The sequence below is a fragment of the Sesamum indicum genome, linkage group LG1, assembly GCF_026168435.1.
Source record: "Sesamum indicum cultivar Baizhima isolate 11 linkage group LG1, ASM2616843v1, whole genome shotgun sequence".
Classification (NCBI taxonomy): Eukaryota; Viridiplantae; Streptophyta; class Magnoliopsida; order Lamiales; family Pedaliaceae; genus Sesamum; species Sesamum indicum.
Genome location: NC_142657.1, coordinates 19234369 through 19247211, shown reverse-complemented (window position 1 = coordinate 19247211; position 12843 = coordinate 19234369). Strand labels below are relative to the sequence as shown.

The window sequence follows — 12843 nt, the reverse complement described above, 5'->3', positions numbered from 1 at the left end:
CATCAAGTACTTATAACGAAAGCGAGAAAATTGAACTTAAAAAAGGAACTGTGTACACATTTCATGGCATGAATCATATTTACTTGCAAAAAATTACTGAGATTTGTATCTCAAATGAAAAACGAAGATAATTCATTTTTTCACAATGTAGATTTTTTATGTACTAATTGGATGAAAATATAAGATTGGAACAAGTTCAACGACATAACACATAGACTGTGAAAATGGGTGGAAGAGAATAATAGTGAATGAAGAGATCATAGGATATAAATTCATGATGACTATTATTAGCATAAATAATTCAAGAAATTTATGATATTCTAACCAATAGAACTTGGATAGATTAATTAACCCTAGGTTAACTTTTTGGTACTAGGTTAAGATTTTACAGATGATTTTTAGATCATATTTTTTTTGATAAAATTATATTTTTAGTGCTGCAATTATGAAAAATGCGACACTTTTAGTCCTTTTTTTTTTTTTAGTAATTATAAATTTAATCCCTAAAATTTATACAATCCTCACGCATTTGGTTTTAATCTTGACACGTTTGGTCCAGACCCCCATATTTGGTCACTAGTTGTCAAATTTTGATCCTCATATCATTAGACACGTCTTTCCGGCAACACAGCATATGAGCCTGAGAATGCCTGGAAAAGGACTAAAGAAATCTTATCAGCATGAAGAGTGGATTGGATATATAATTTCTCTAAGTTGGATAGACAGAGAAACACCAGCAAAATCAGCTCCATATATGTTAGGACTTTTTTTTTCATATTGCATTCCACGAAAATTTTCTCAATTTTAATCCCCACGTGCATTTCCCGTCGTAAATGAAAGCGTGATTTGGGATGGAGGGAGTACTTTCATTCTCACTCAAATCTAGTAGTACAACTGTCAAATTGGAGCCTCTGCTTCGAGTTAGAACGCTTTGAAGATATGCATTGGATTAGGAAAAGCAGTACTTCTGTTATGTTACATAACAATGGGACTTCATCAACCTACAACCAAGAATTTGAAGGGTTAAGGGAAAAACCATCATTTACTCCTCCAGAAACGAAGAGAGCATCCTGGGATCTGCAATGCAGCTACAATTTGTGACCCCCAAAAGTAGAGCTGAATAATGCTGTCAGCTGGTCATTCCTCATGGACATCTTGCTGCGCTCCACAGTGAAAATTGTAGGCAGCAGTCTGAAGATGAACACCATTTAGCAGAATGTCGAGAGGTGCTACTGTGCAAATCAGCGTTTCAGAGTGGCATCAAACCAACCATCGGAGGGACGGCAAAAGCTTTATGCTGAAAGTAAGGTCACTATGACAAACATCAAGAATGCCAATCCAAAACACAGCCCAGCAATAGCCATAAAAGCCTGTAAGGATGGTAATATGACACTTAGAGTGAAATAAAAAAACACGCACAAAGAAGAACCTATTTACAGCATGATTCACATACCTTCCCTTGAGACTTGAACCCAAACTTGGCAGTGAACCATGATAGACCTCTATCTACAAACGGTGCAAGTGCCAGAGCCCTGCTAGGAAGAAGCCATTGAGAGTCATATTTCTAATGATAAAATCTTTAATAGGTTCACAGTGTCAATGGATAAGCAAGTTACAAGCACATAAAATGTTTTGGAGCAAAAAATAATTAAAGGAAAATTACACATCTTACCCCCATGTTTGGTCATATACAGAAAAACCGTCTATTTTGAAACATGACAATAACACAGCCAATCAGAGCCTGCTGGCTGAAAAAGTCAGTCGTAAAAATAATCATCCAAAAAATGAACTCTATTTACTCTTTAATTTAGCTATTAGGATAAAATACATTTCATGTAGTTAAAATATTTGTTCAATCAATGATTAATTTAATAGTTAAGATTTAATTCTATATTTCTTTTAATTTAACACTTGATTAATTATATATTCTAAAAGTTAAGTTTTTCTTGGTCGTTAATTTCTAACGAGTGAGAAATACATTATTATGTTCCTTTTAGTTTACTTATTATTTATATCCCTTCAGTCATTAATTACATTAATTGTTAATAGCAACAACTTTGATTACATTACTTAAAATGCAAAAGAAGAATTAATAAATAAAATATGAAAAGTAATAGAAAATGAAGTAAGGAAAAGGAAACTACATTAACACCCCTAAGTTAAAACTTAACAAGAATCAGGCCAAACACGTGCAATACACATGAATAAGGTGTAGGGGTATTTTTTATTGGAAAAACCTGGCCAAATTGAAGACTGGATAACCTAGATGTGTTTGGGGAGAGGAAATGCAATTTTCTAATGATATCATGAAATTGTTAAGAAAGAAAATCTCAAAGGTGCACTTTGTAATGGAGGGGTGTCGGTGTAATTTTCATAGGCTTTTTGGTAATATGACCAAATTTCTAGAGGGGTCTAGGTAATTATAGTAAGCATTAAATTCGTAGAAGAGTGATGGAGAACAAGAGGGTTATTTCAAAGCAACAAAACAGGAGAGAGCTTATTTATTTAATTAATTTAATATGAATTGAAATTTATCAGAATAGGCAGGATGCTCTGACGGTATGACCAAAAGAATGTTATGGCCAATTCATATACGTCCATAAGAATTCCAGACCATGTGAAAGGTAGACTATACTTTCATGTGAAAAAAGTTCATCATACTAACTCCATTTCGAAAATCTAAAACTAAGAATAAGCTCAAGGAATAAATAGAACATCCTCTGATTCCTGTCGAAGAAAGAGAAAATGCATAACTTTGTTGGTGAATAAAAATATCTTATTCTTGTATATATCACTTGCATGTTAGCCTTTGATTAATTTTACCAGCAAGACAGATATCTAACGTGCTTAAACGTGAAGAAGCAACCGCAGCTTAGCAATAGCAATTCATCTTCCCTAGTTAATCAATCTTCTTATGCCAGACTTATCTTCTCTCCCCAAAACTCAAGATCTTCAATCATAGAAGCAGAGATTCTACATTTGAAATTTATATTTACAGCATTGGATTTTAGCTGTGGATTGACAATAATTAAATGATCTTGACACAATACAAGTATTAAAAAAAGGATTAGAAATGCATTTACAGACTTTGCATCTTGTAGTGTGTGGATTGCAGCGAAAGAAAGAGAGGTATGAATGGCTGCGGGAATTCCTAATTCGTGCTTAAATTCCACATCATTTATTCATGCAATGTGGAGGAAGGGAGAAAAGGGGGAAGCAATCATAAAACTGCGACAAACTGAAACTAACCCCTATTAAGATGTTAAAGATATGTGGGCAGCTCACCCTCCAGCTCGAATAAGTTTAGTTACTTGGCTCCCTGCCCACACCATGGCCATTACTTTGAGAAACCTGCAAAATCACAGAACTTTCCGTTATACTTGAACCCTCAGAAAGCAATTAAAAGATTGTCTGACCTTTCCACAGCTGCCAAATATCCCATCCTCCCAGGTGCAGGAGTGACATAGAACCTATCAAGCAAGTTAATAAAATGTTAGTAAAATCCTTGCAGCATGTAGACAAAATATCATCGAAAGTATGAAGCAAAGAAAGGTATTTCTAGAAACATTCTGGAAGTTTCATCTCTACCAGAAACAATGGGTCAATAAGCAAAACACTCACCAGACCACAAGAAAAGTAGTAAGATAGTAAGCAGTATTTAGAAGTCCATAGGACAAAATTCCTGCAATACCATATCTCTTTAATCTGGTCAATATCCTGAAAGGTCAGCAAACAAGAATGAGATATTAGCATCAAAAGGGGAAAAGAGATGATCCTTCTCTGAGGCAAATAACTGATTATGAGCATCAAAGAATACTACTAAAAATTTATCGCCATTCAGATTTGATCATTAAAGAAACATTATCTATAGGAATCTTGGATAATTTAATATATGAAAGTGGAAGAGACCATAAAGACATACACTTCATGTAATTTAAAAATACAGTAATCATGTTAAGGCAGTAAAACCGAAGCTTAGCCAAACAGAAACTGGTAACCACAGGAACTTATGCAGCAATATAATCCATAAAGAAAAAAGTTAAGGTGCAGGTATAATGACATGGCCGATATCTAATTGGCAATCCTAACAAGCAACAAGAACTTCAAACAAAGTAGTAAGTACTCATTAGATGAGACTGCTCGAAATTTTCCATCCTTTCCATTTGAACCTGAGACAAACAGATTTGAGCCAATCCAGGAACAAAAGATCAGCAAAATTAACTGTTCATAAACGTGAAACATTCGTCAAAATGTTACTACTTCATAATGTACAATTACCTTCCTTCTCCACATAACTGCTGCCAAAATCTGACGACTCTGGGCTCTGGCCTTGCACCAATGGGACATATAAGTATATAACATTAAAATGTAAAACAAGCAACAATTATCATAAGATACACTCTATTCAAAACAAGCAGCATTTAGCAGATGATATACCACAGCCTCCTATACTTATCCAAAGGAACTACAGATTACCTCCTAGACAAAACCTGTAGCAAATTGTATCAGTAGCGCATTACAAAATTCTATTGATCTAGGTTTGTTTGGGAGAGACATTGACAAAGGAAAATCAAGAACTTGGCTGATCGAACCAATTCATAACCACCAAATTAGCAACTTAGGATCGCCATACAATTGGCCTACGTAACTGAATCCCACTTGGAGACGTCTGCGTCGGTTTCAACAGATAACTAAATAACACTACAGTAACCGTCCCCAGCATTTCAAGGAACTCACAGAGAACACACCTTATCCAATTTCGTTCCAGATGTTCACTAACAGAAAAGGAAAGCGCACCAAGACCACCACATTAATTCTGGAAACTTGATGCTAAAAAGAAACTTCCTTGCATGTTGATGCTATTTCCTCACAGGAAATGCAAATGATGGGCATCTAATAGGGTTTTGTATTTGCCCCAGAAAAACATAATTAAGAATGCCAACAATTTCCATATCACTAAACATCCAAACCCAAAGTCAATGACATAGAGATAGCTAGAGAGAATCAAAAGAAAAAAGGACAAGAAACCAAGGAAACACTCACATCAGTGTGGCTGGAATTAGCAGAACAGAGCGGAAGCAGATGGCATTTCGCAAACAACGACATTGGGAGGAATCGAGCAGAGGGTCTCACCAGTGGAGGAAGGGGCCGATGGTTGATGATGGTGGAGTTAACAGTAGTGAAGGAGAGGGGAATACTCATTGCGGTCGAAGACGTGAATTTGTCATGAGAACACAAAAATGACTGTTAAAGAAATGAAATCGAGATAATTACACTTTTGGTCCCCAAACATTATCACTTATTCGTTTTTGGTCCTCCAATATAGCCACTTTATAATTTTAGTCCTCAAATATCCATTTTTTTAACGCTTTTCATCCCAGTATTTATCTTTCTTTCAAACGAGCCTCACGTGTAGATAATGGTCGAAAAATAATAGCCAAAGACGTACTTAGTATTTGGATTTGTCTTTAGAGTGTTTTGTTTTAGTGTTTAGGAGATAAAGAGAGAAAATTAGAAATAATAAGTGTGTGTTGTAGACAGATAGTATGTTCGAATTTATGTTTTGAGTTAATTTAAAATATTTTAAGATAACTGATATAGGTTGGATGTTGGAATTTAGGAGACAAAAATTACTATTCGTTGTCAAATTATATCTTTTTTATATAAAAATATGTATATATATAAATATTGTATGTTTAATATTGTATTTTTTAAAGACAAAAAGCACTACTCATGTCAAATCATGTTTATATTATATATAGAAAGTTGAAAAATAAAAAAACATACAAATAAGATATAAAAAATACAAAAACAAACATTAAATATGTCTTATCTTATCTCAGAAAATGTCATAAAACCAAACATAGTGATAGAGTTCTTTGCTCACTTGTGCTATTTCATCCCCAAAAGAATTTCTCCTTTCTTTCTTAAACAAACCCCTAGCCCGATTTCTTTTCTCTTTCGATCAAATCTCCCATTTTACTTAAAATTCCTTCCTAAGTATCCCTTTTGAGCAAAACCCCCAATTTTAAAACCCTGAGTATCCCTACTATTCAAACCATTTCATATTATCCATGTGAATAATAATCCACAGATGCAAGTAGTTAAATACAATACAAAAGTATGATAATTTATACTATAAAAAGAAAAAGATCTTTTTTTCCTCTCATAAATGACGATTAGGATACCGCAACATTAATTTTATTATTTTTTCAATAATACCCTTAAGTTGAGTTTTTTTTTCTCTTTCTTTTTGAAAAATATGATATATTAGTTTATATATATATTATTATTCATAATATATTTTAAAATATAAAATATTATTTATTATATACACGTAGGGAGGCCGTGCCTCACTGCTAATATCATTGAAAGAAACACCACATGCGACCAAATGATCTACAATCAAGTTCTGCTGCTACCTAGTAATGAGTAGCTGGAACATTCTAGTAACAACACACCAATCTTGAAGATCTTATGTGCTTGAGATGGCCACTCTTTTGAGCATTAGCCATCTAATCTCAAATTAGGAGAGAGGATAATTAACATCTGGAGATACCGTTCAAGAGATGAATCCACTAATTTTAATAAAAGAATGACAACTCAGACTGCCGAAAGACACTTTCTTCTGTTAAGCCAAAGAGTTGTGTGTTTCCACTAACAATGATTGTTTCCCAAAACAGGGAACAAGCAACATGGCAAACAATCACTCGATCAATGAGCTTATACGCTACCGGAAATTCATTGAAGTATACATTCTTCAAAAATTACGAACCTTGAAGTCAATCAAATCATGTCCATGGAGATGGAGAGGCATAGGACAAATATCATAACAAAGCACAAGAACTTTGTCGACTAAACCACCTCATGAAGCTTCATGATGCCAAAATTATGCAGACAAGTTCTTAGAGAACATTTTGAAATCCACCCACAACACTAGACCAGCATCACCATTGTATCTGTATACTGCGAAGACCTATTTTGTCAAAATATCTCCATGGAAAAACGAGAACAAACAAAGAACCCCAAGAATAGGCAATTTTTCAGGGATGATCGGACATTTGGCAGGCAGCTGGCATCGTATTCCAGGTGCAAGAACTAAGACCCAAGCTAGAAACAGAAGTTCCAGAAGACATGTTCAACTCACTGCCCAAATCATCACCGAGGATATAATCAGTTGCAGAGGCTTGTTGCTTTGCAAAGGAAGCACTCTGCTCAAGCCAGCATGATCCAAGCGTAGCAGCAGGTCTAATGCAGTCAAAATCATTCAAAATACCATTCCTTTCTCTATCCAGGACCCAACTTTGATCAACCGGTTCTGATTTCAGAATGCGCACTGCAGAGGGAAACCAGAAAAAAAGAATTAATAATATCTAATGTCTTGCTCAGATCATACAAGCAGTAACTAGTTAATAAATCTATACTCTATAAACGCCTTTGGTATCTTTCCCTGAAGTTGGATTGTCAATTAACCGACATTGTCATTCATAGACATGTGTTCCACTACTTCATAGTTCATGTATTTTTTTTTTATTTTTTTAAATTATACCATTTCAATTTGCATTTTCCTTTTGCTTACTTTATAATCATAATCTTTTTAAATAATAACTATTTGCAAGTTACCATGAACTAAAATAAATTTATAAAGTAAAAGAAAAAAATCTTACTATCCAAACATAATTGATTCAATATTTATTTTGTATAGTTAGAAAATATGTACACTTACAAAGCGTGCCAAATATAACGAGCTCCCCTGAGTTTTCGCATAATTATGAATACCTCATTGTTGTTTGAAAAATTACTAATACACCCCCTAATTTTAACCGCCGTCTAACAATTAACCCAATCCGTTAGGTTTTCATCCATTGTTATGGTATGTGAATAAAATACCCTTGTGAATTAAAAATTATAATTGTTAAAATTTTCTAATTTTTTTGGACTAAGTGAATAATTTTTTTTATAATTTTTAAAAAAATTTCATCCACCTTGTTTGATTTTTTTGTAAGTTTTTATTTTTAAAAATAAAAAATAAAAAAATACAATTAGGCAAACGTTGACAATTTTATACTTCCATCCAAGAATTACATAATTTCTTCAAACATAAAGGGGATGTTTGTAATTTTTCAAACAACGAGAGGATATTCATAATTATGACAAATATCAGGGAAGGTGGTTGTAATACTCTAAAAATTGTGGCTAAATTAAGAGACACAAGGTTAGTTTTCTCACTTAGGCTTGCTGATTTCTAAATATCATAACAGCAAAAGCATTGAAACATCACTTGGTGGTACAGGTGCAAAGTGAGGGGATAAACTAAGAGAAGGATGTGATGGTTCAGGATGTCTGGAAACACAACTCAAAGGATTCATATTCAGACATAGCGAACTTCAAATTTCAACATATTATCTAATTAATATCCAAAGTAATAGAAGGAAAATTGTTTTTCAGCACTTTGAGAACCATGCAAGTGATGGATGAAACCAAACTGAAACATAGCAAGCAGTATTTCAGGCATACCATCCAGAAAGGAACAAAATTTTCAAATTCATGTACCAATCTAGAAGTCCATAGACTACAATACTCTAAAACCAATTTTCTAATCAACCAGAAATGAAATAATATATAATGTGCAAACAGTGGATTTAACAGAATATCAGAAAGATTAAGAAAATTCTTGCATTTTTTCCATAAAACGACAGACCTGATCTCATTTCCCTAACTGCTGATGACCAGTAAGCATGGTTAAATGTAATAATATTTATACACGGCTACCCTTCTAGTTTCTTTCTCTCTCAAATCTTTACTCTATGTCCACCTTCTGAACTTTTAACTGGTTAAGCATTGGTCCCACCCAATTGTGATATCCCCCCTCTCCCGCTCACACACACCAATAAGATAATGAAAGCAAATGAAGTAAAAGAGAATGATAGGCCACAGAGGATTTCTCTCGTAGTACCAAGAAAAAATAAGAATATGAAACATATATTAAGTGTCTTTTAAAACTTAGGCTTCTTTTGTTTGAGTTTATCTCAACCACAATGATGGATCATTTGATAGCATATCACATATGTTTGGATTCTTACCAGGCAATTTCTCTTCCAATGAACTTACAACGGCGTGGGCAGGAGAGCATTCATTGAAAATAGATCCCACTGAGTTACCCAATGATGATAACGGGTCCAGATAACCTTTAAGCTCTTGGGAGGATGTTTTCAAGACAGAACTATCTGTAATATCACTGGCACTGATGGTAGATGAAGTAGCCTTATCAGAAAATTGATTCCACGACTGGCTCAGAGCATTAGCTTCATAAAGTAAAGCTTCTAAGAGGCCACAGCTACTGGGAGAAGGACAACCTGATGGGGGTGTCCAACCTATGGAGGATTGGATGAATTCCAACGATTCATGTGCAGGGTTCCAGACATCGAAACCGTTTACTTGATATTGGAGTGAAGGGAGCTCCGACTTCTCAGCACCAGCAATGGGCTTAGAAGCAGAGGAAAAGCCATTTGGCGTAAAATGACTATCCTGATTTATGCCAAGAGGCAACTCAGTGTGGTCAGGATCATATGGGATACAAAAACCAAATGATTGAGACATTCTATTCTCAAAATTGTCACTATGAGCCCTGTCAAATGAGGGTGTCTCAGCAGCAGTCCCCCCTCCATAGTCTGACATAGGTTCATCTGGATCTTGAGGGCATTTCTGCAATCCTATGGATTGGGGAACAAAACTATAATACTGAGGACAACCAAAACAATTTATTAGAGAACCACTATCAGAAATATCTGGAAGCTTTGGTGCATATGTTAAACTATCAAACATGATATCAGGGGTCTTGTAACCATTGCTTTGCAAGATATCACAGGATCTTGTATCTCCACCATACATTGCACATGAATTAAGACTTTGTTGGTTCTCCAGCGGTCCTTCTAGACATAATTCAGGTGGATAAAGTGGTAAGCCCGCCCGTTGACGTCTTTTTATTCGGGTATTCCAATAGTTCTTGATCTCGTTGTCTGTTCGTCCGGGCAACTGAAATGGACAAGATCCATAGTCTGGTGAAGTATCAAGATAATTGACAAGTACAAATCTTTTACAATCTTAAATTGAACCTCATTTCTCAACATGCAATGACCATAAGGCTGCAAATGCAGTTGCTAAATTACAAATACATTTTTAGGCTGCTAATCCACCAGAGTTTTCCACTGTAACCCCTAGACTGCTCAGAATCAGCTTCAGATGATGGACATTATTAAACTTGAAGATACTGCATAAATTATGATTGACAACATCGATTACCATAATAAGTATGAAACTGAAGTTGGTTTCATCTCATTTTCTTTTATTTTTTTCCTCCTCTTAAAATATTTGCATTATAATAAGTTTTGTCCTTGAGTTCGCTCCCGAAAGCACTATGGAAAATTTTCGCTTCAAATGACAATACTGTGCCTACTTTTTGATGCTTCTCCTTTCATGTTTTCTTTTCTTCACCACACCCCAGTGTACAAACTTATCATTAATGATTTTTCTTGGAGTCTTCTTCCCTTTTCCTCCGTCAGTTGACTGACACATACAGCTACTGAGGCCTCAAGATAAGTCATCGGGAGAAAGTTCAAATATTTTTTACCCTGTTCAAAAATAACTACAACATATAACAGCTTACATGTGTATCTTGGGCTCTTCCAATAAAATCAAGTGCAGTTTCCACAAGCAATCTAGCACACCAGAAATTGCACAACAGAATCACAAATGTAACCTGTTAAAGGTCGACCTCCAAGCCAAACCTCAAAAAGCATTCTGAGAGCTTTAGTCAAATACTGTAAAACTGTTTTATAGTATGGGTAACAATTCTAAACCAAAATACATTTAGTTCTTTAAAATTGCAAAGAAACATTGAGCTCTAAGCTTATAAGAAATTGAAATTGAGTATTGAAGCTTACATGTGCAGCCATCCGCGCCCACTTATTTCCCATGTTAGCATGGAGTTCGATTATTAGTCGCTCTTCTTCTGATGTAAATGCTCCTTTCTTCAAGTCGGGCCTCAAGTGGTTGGCCCACCGCAACCGGCAACTTTTTCCACAGCGTGAAAGTCCCGTATGCTTCTGCACGGCGTTCCAGTTGCCTTCACCATGCTTTTTCACATAGTCGATCAAAATTGCATCCTCTGCTGTTGTCCACGGGCCTTTCTTCAAAATACTGCCCCTATTTGAACTGTCACCAAAGTTATCACCATCATTGCTCAAAGGTGAATCAGTAGACAGCAGCCCACCTTCACTCTCATTACTAATGCAGCGGCCCATCTTTTCAATCAGTGCTCTGAGCGTGCTGAGAGAAAGAGAGATTTTACTCCACAAAGCCAATAGCTCAAATGCATTAAACCATACACTAAGTCCTGAAATACCTGTAAATTGGAGCAAATAAATATTCCATGCAGAAGAATTCATTGTTTTTCATTAAGGTACTGAAGCATGGGGTAAAAAACCTATCATAGACCGATCGACAAAAAACGATTCAAATATAATACATGGACAAATAGCTCTCTAGTTTATTCTCATCACCTGGAAACTCAGAAACCGAGCAAACAACAAAGGAGAAAGAAAATCATTCAAGCTAAAAAGATCCAGCAATTCGTCAAAAGTCTTTGTATAAATACATTGTCATAGCCGTTATAATTTTTGTGAATAAGACATACACAAATAACGAACCACTTCTGTACAATAATAAAATAATTACAACAAACGATCTTCCCTATCAAAACTTTTTGGAGCTTAATTTCACCAGACCAAGTGATGATGGACGAAGAAACAGAAGAAATTTACACGCACGAATTAAATAGAAAAGAAAAGAAAGAACGGAAGGTAGCAACTTAAACCGCTACAATCATTGGCATAAACATAACTATGGGCAAGAAACTTATTAAGTGCAGTTAACCAAAAGAACCCATAATCTAATCCAACTTAAACAATTGTTTCAATACGTAATAAATTAATACTCCCAGTCGAAAAAAATATACCAAATTCCGAGGTACTACACTAAACACTTCATTCATGGAAGCGTAAATGCATGCCAATAAATACTCTAGGTTCCGACAGGCCGACTGAATAACAGCAAACTCCCAAATATTACAATTTCAGTCCATTAATTAGCTTTCATTTGATCTTTTTGGTTGCTTTCGACTGGAAATACGTAGACTAAAATGAAATTCTTACCTAAATGAGGAAAACCTGAAACTGAAAGAACTCAGAAGAAGAAAGGGGAAAAGGAAATCGAAGAGCTCCGGGAAGCAAAAATCAGAGACTGTAGGAGAGAAATGACCGATACATGGTGATGGAGGTGTACATGTAACTATATGTATACGTATTTACGCGTACACATGGTATATGTGTATGTGAGAGAGAGAGAGAATAATAAAAGTACAAAATACCTATTTATACTAAATGTCGTAACTCGTAACAGAGTAGGGCTCTCAATCCATTTTGGGGCGGGGTGGACCCAAAACTATGGGTTAAATACATAAAACCCCCTATATTTTACCAAAAGTGCAAAAACATCCCTTGTGATATGCAAATAGCCAAAAATGCCCCCTCACGTTAAAATAAATTCTGTACACAGTCTACTTTCGTTATATATTGCTAATAGCGATAATTTATTTAACTAAATGGACGTTATGCTACTTTTACTATTTATATATAGTAATCTATTTTGGTGGCCGTTGGATTTTGATTAAAAAATGAGAACCATTGAATATTATTGAAAGCTCAAAATAAGTATATTTTCATATGGAGAGCTATATCTAAAAAAAAACGAAAATTAATGGTGATATAGAAATGTTGAGTAGGT

At 35.0% G+C, this 12843-nt stretch overlaps 2 protein-coding genes across 4 annotated transcripts; both read right to left on the bottom strand.

Annotated features, from left to right (window-relative positions):
- Positions 1-915: 915 nt before the first annotated feature.
- On the bottom strand, positions 916-5230 carry LOC105167836 (uncharacterized). The gene is made up of 8 exons (XM_011087669.3): positions 5044-5230; positions 4279-4324; positions 4124-4169; positions 3622-3717; positions 3417-3470; positions 3286-3351; positions 1454-1532; positions 916-1370 (listed from the first exon to the last, which is right to left on the bottom strand). Exons 1-8 carry the CDS (start codon positions 5200-5202, stop codon positions 1293-1295), a joined length of 624 nt encoding a protein of 207 aa, XP_011085971.1. The 5' UTR covers positions 5203-5230; the 3' UTR covers positions 916-1292.
- A 1326-nt stretch (positions 5231-6556) lies between these two features.
- On the bottom strand, positions 6557-12428 carry MYB33 (myb domain protein 33). Of its 3 annotated transcripts, none has more exons than XM_011087770.3 (4): positions 12213-12428; positions 10944-11404; positions 9084-10035; positions 6557-7336 (listed from the first exon to the last, which is right to left on the bottom strand). In XM_011087770.3, exons 2-4 carry the CDS (start codon positions 11301-11303, stop codon positions 7044-7046), a joined length of 1605 nt encoding a protein of 534 aa, XP_011086072.1. In that variant the 5' UTR covers positions 11304-11404; positions 12213-12428; the 3' UTR covers positions 6557-7043. The 3 variants fall into 3 exon arrangements, with proteins under 3 accessions (XP_011086072.1, XP_011086080.1, XP_088739770.1); XM_011087778.3 differs by having other exon boundaries at positions 10944-11328; XM_088883644.1 differs by lacking the exon at positions 12213-12428 and adding an exon at positions 11405-12169 and having other exon boundaries at positions 10944-11328.
- Between the last annotated feature and the right edge of the window lie 415 nt (positions 12429-12843).